The sequence below is a fragment of the Theropithecus gelada genome, chromosome 8, assembly GCF_003255815.1.
Source record: "Theropithecus gelada isolate Dixy chromosome 8, Tgel_1.0, whole genome shotgun sequence".
Taxonomy (NCBI): domain Eukaryota; kingdom Metazoa; phylum Chordata; class Mammalia; order Primates; family Cercopithecidae; genus Theropithecus; species Theropithecus gelada.
Window position 1 is genome coordinate 37008881 of NC_037676.1, and position 4747 is coordinate 37013627.

Here is a 4747-nt window from a genome sequence, read left to right on the forward strand (position 1 = left end):
GACTTGGGGCCCGGGGGTTTGAGCCAACCCAAAGAACTAAATGGGGGTTCCCCCTTAAAAAAAAAAAAAAAAAAAAAAAAGCCAGGTGCAGTGGCTCACGCCTATAATTCCAACACTTTGGGAGGCCAAGGTGGGCAGATCACGAGGTCAGGAGTTCAAGACCAGCCTGACCAACATGGTGAAACCCTGTCTCTACTAAAAATACAAAAACGAGCCGGGCGTGGTGGCATGCGCCTGTAATCCCAGCTACTCAGGAGACTGAGGCAGGAAAATTGCTTGAACCCAGGGGGTGAAGTTTGTGAGCTGAGATCACACCACTGCCCTCCAGCCTGGGCGACAGAGCGAGACTCTATCTCGAAAAGGAAGGATAATCACATGGAATAAAAACTAGGTAACCTAACAACTTTCTCTTTTTTGTTGCTTTCTCATTCTTTGCCAGTATCTTATGTTGAGATTTTTAAACTCCTCAAACACCTGACCTGATATTTGTGATTTTTAAATTTTGTTTTATTGGACTAATATTTTTGTAGCAATTGTCCCCAAGAACCTCAAATAAATTGCAGGCCTTGTTTTAATCTCTCACCACAGCTCCCCAGTTAAAGATCTCAGATGACCGGCTGACTGTGGTTGGAGAGAAAGGTTACTCTATGGTGAGGGCCTCTCATGGAGTTCGGAAAGGTGCCTGGTACTTTGAAATCACCGTGGATGAGATGCCACCAGATACCGCTGCCAGACTGGGTTGGTCCCAACCCCTAGGTAAGCTGGGGCCTTAATATGGACATCACAGCAGATAGAGAGGATAGACCATCTGGCCAAGGGCTAAGGCTTCAAGGCTGTTGAGTTTACCAGATTGTGGGCATAGAATTCAGTTCCTGAGAGTTGAGCTGGTTTGCAATTCCTGGGATATTTTTGTAACTCTTTGCTTGTGAGAAAGTTTCTAAGCAATTTTACAAAATTAACCAAAAACCATGAATAGGATCTTTTTCCATCAGCAAACCAGATTTGACTTGCAATCTTCTGACTTCCTGTGTATCTTTTTATTGGGACAGGTAATCTTCAAGCTCCTTTAGGTTATGATAAATTTAGCTATTCTTGGCGGAGCAAAAAGGGAACCAAGTTCCACCAGTCCATTGGCAAACACTACTCTTCTGGCTATGGACAGGGAGACATCTTGGGATTTTATATTAATCTTCCTGAAGACACAGAGACGGCCAAGTCATTGCCAGATACATACAAAGATAAGGTGAGTTTGTCCTCCCCCGGCAGATTCCTGGCTTTGAAGATCTGTGGCAGCCAGTGCTTATCTCTGCGGCTTGCGTGATCTCTTAGGAGCTGACCCACAGCTCACGTTTTTTCCTAACCTGTTATGACATTTTCAGAATAACAATCAGTACACAAATAGTCATCCATTCATTCTTCTACCCATCTATCATTTGTCTTTTTTTAGTGCACTGCAGAGAAAATAGACATCAGGACACTTCACTAAGTACTTCAGGATACATAAACTAGAGTTCAACCTGTTTAATTCATTCTTTTGATACAAAATTTATGTAAAATGAAGTATACAAATTTTAAGTGTATATTCACTGAGCGTTGAGTTTGACCTAAACTCCTGTTGAAATGTAGGATCCACCAGGCATGATGGTTCATGCCTATAATCCCAACAATTTGGGAGGCCAAGCTGGGAGGATTGCTTGAGCCCACGAGTTCAAGACCAGCCTGGGTAACATCACAAGATCCCATCTCTACAAAAGACTAAAAAAATTAGTAGGGCATGGCAATGGGTGCCTATAGTCCCAACTACTTGAAAAGCTGAGATGGGAAGATAATTCAGCCCAGGAGTTCAAGGTTATAGTGAGCTGTGATCACACCACTGTACTCCCCCAAAAAAAGAGATGTAGACACTTACCATCACCTCAGGAAGTTTCCGCCTGCCTTTTCCCAGTTAGTCCCCAACCCCACATAGAGGCAACCACTGTTTTAGCTTTCTTTCCCACTATACTTTAATTTTTACCTCTTCTTGAACTTAAATGGGCTCATGCAGTCTGTGGTCTTTTACATCTGGCTTTTGAGAGTCGTCCATGTTGCCGTGTATATCTGCACACCCTTTTCAGTGCAGGATAGTACTGCATTGCATGAATGTGCCCCAGTGTGTTTATGCGTTTTCCTACTGACAGACACTTGGGCCGTCTCAGGTTTGGGGCTACTATGAACAAGATGCTATGAATATTCTTGTACAAGTCATTTTGGATCATTGGATAGTTACATATTCAGCTTTATAAGAAATTGCCAAACTCTTTTCCCACCATGTATGAGAGTTTTAGTTGCTGACATTTATGATTGTCTGTCAACTTAATTGTAGCCATTTTGATGGGTGTATAGTAATATCTCATTGTGAGTTAAATTAGCATTTCTTTGATGACATACTGGACATTTTTCATGTGCTTTTTAGCCACTCATCTGTTTTTTTGTGAAGTTTCTCTTCAAATATTTTGCCTGTTAATATTGCTATTCTGAGACTTGTCTGTTCATTTTTTTTTTTAAGTTTAAATTTTTTTGGTAGAAACAGGGTTTTTTTGGGGTTTTTTTTCCATGTTGCCCAGGCTGGTCTTGAACTGCTGGGCTCAAGCAGTCTGCCTGCCTCAGCCTCCCAAAATGCTAGGATTATAGGTATGAGTCACTGCACTTAATAGTGTCTTCTGAGGAACCAAAGTTTTAATTTTTATGAAGTCTAATTTATCAAATTTTTCTTTTATAGTTATTTCTTTCCATGAATTAAAACAAAATCTTTGGCTACTCCCAGTCATGAAGATATTCTTCCATGTTTTCCTTTGAAAATATTATGGTTTTAGCTTTTACACATAGGTCTCTAATTTACCTTGGATTAATTTTTTTTTTTTTTTTTTCTGTAGATGGAGTCTCGCTCTGTTGCCCAGGCTGGAGTGCAATGGCACGATGTTGGCTCACTGCAACCTCCGCCTCACAGGTTCAAGCAATTCTCCAGCCTTAGCCTCCCGATTAGCTGGGATTACAGGCACCCGCCACCACACCCAGCTAATTTTTGTATTTTTAGTGGAGACAGGGTTTCACCATGTTGGTCAGGCTGGTCTTGAACTCCTAACCTCAGATAATCCACCTGCCTCGGCCTCCCAAAGTGCTGGGATTATAGGCATGAGCCACTGTGCCTGGCCACATTAATTTTTACATATAGTATGGAAATTAATTTTTTTTCCATATGATTACACAATTATCCCAGCACCATATGTTAACTCTTTCCTTTCTCCACTGGATTTCTTTGATGCCTTTATTGAAAATCAGATGTTTGTGTTAAGGAAAGGTTTACTTTAGAGCTCTGTATTTCAGTGATCTATTTCTTGTCTTTTATGCCCGTATCACAGTGTCTTGGTTATCATAGCTTTAGAGTAACTCTTTAAATTTGATAGTGAAAGTACTCTGAGTTTATTCTAATAATAAGCAGCCTACAGTCTCATTTTTATTGATTATATCACACTACTGACTCTTATTGTACCATCCTGCCTTCTGGAACTCTTTAAATATATACCACACTAATGCCTGGTTTTACAGAACACAGAGGTCTGCACTTAAAGGATTCTGTAGGAGTTTTTTCAATGATTCATTTACATTACAAAAAAATTTTTTTTTTTTTTTAATTGGAAAAAAACAAATTTTTTGACCAGGCACTGTGGCTCCATGCTTGGGAGGCCAAGGCAGGCAAATCACTTGAGGCCAGGAGCTCGAGGCCAGCCTGGGCAACATGGTGAAACCCTGTCTCTACAAAAAATGCAAAAATTAGTTGGGTGTGATGGCACACACCTGTAATCTCAGCTACTCAAGAGGTTGAGGCATGAGAATCTTAAGTCTACTTGAGCCTAGAGGACAGAGGTTGCAGTGAGCCAAGATCGTGCCAGAGAACTTCAGCCTGGGTGACAGAGAACAAGACTGTCTCAAAAATAAATAAATAAATAAATAAATAAATAAATAAATAAATTTTAGTGATATGTCCACATGACAGGCTACTATGGATCTATTCAAAATCCACATATATACTGATTATAAAATGGTCTCTAATGTAGTTGCCAAGTTAAAAACTCAGATGCAAGACAAAACCTATAATATGTTACTATTTGTATGGCTTTTTGGGCCTTTTTTTTCTTTCTTTCTTTTTTTTTTTTTTCTTTCGTATGTTTATCTGGTGTTTTATTTTGAGAGAGTCTCGTTCTGTCACCCAGGCTGGAATGCAGTGGTATGCAGTCTCGGCACACTGCAGCCTCCGCCTCCCAGGTTCAAGCAATTCTCCTGCTTCAGCCTCCTAAGTAGCCAGGATTACAGGCGTGCACCACCACGCCCAGCTAATTTTTATATTTTTAGTAGAGACGGGGTTGCGCCATGTTGGCCAGGCTGGTCTCGAATTCCTGGCCTCATGTGATCTGCCTGCCTCAGCCTCCCAAAATGCTGGGATTAGAAGCGTGAACCACTGCGCTCAGCCACGTGTGTTTTTTAATTTTGAAGACAATATATGCCTGGATTCTCTGGAAGGATACAAGGACACTGGAACGGTGATTACTTTTTGCAGGGGAAACTGAGGATAAGGGGCATAGTAAGAGAGAGAGAGAGACTCATTTTATATGCTTGTATATCTTGGGAATTCTTTTTTTCTAACCATGTTTAATACATATATATGTTAAGAAATTGAAATTTTTAAAATTAATGTCATATATTTGTCTGG

General features: G+C 40.5%; 1 protein-coding gene across 5 annotated transcripts in view; it reads left to right on the forward strand.

Annotated features, from left to right (window-relative positions):
- The window catches only part of ASH2L (ASH2 like, histone lysine methyltransferase complex subunit), a 38887-nt gene that overhangs the window by 23397 nt on the left and 10743 nt on the right, over nt 1-4747 (forward strand). For all 5 annotated transcript variants that reach the window (XM_025395063.1, XM_025395066.1, XM_025395064.1 and 2 more), the window contains 2 exons: nt 589-756; nt 1050-1243. In XM_025395063.1, coding sequence (XP_025250848.1) covers nt 589-756; nt 1050-1243 — 362 coding nt within the window. The remainder of the gene's footprint in view (nt 1-588; nt 757-1049; nt 1244-4747) is intronic.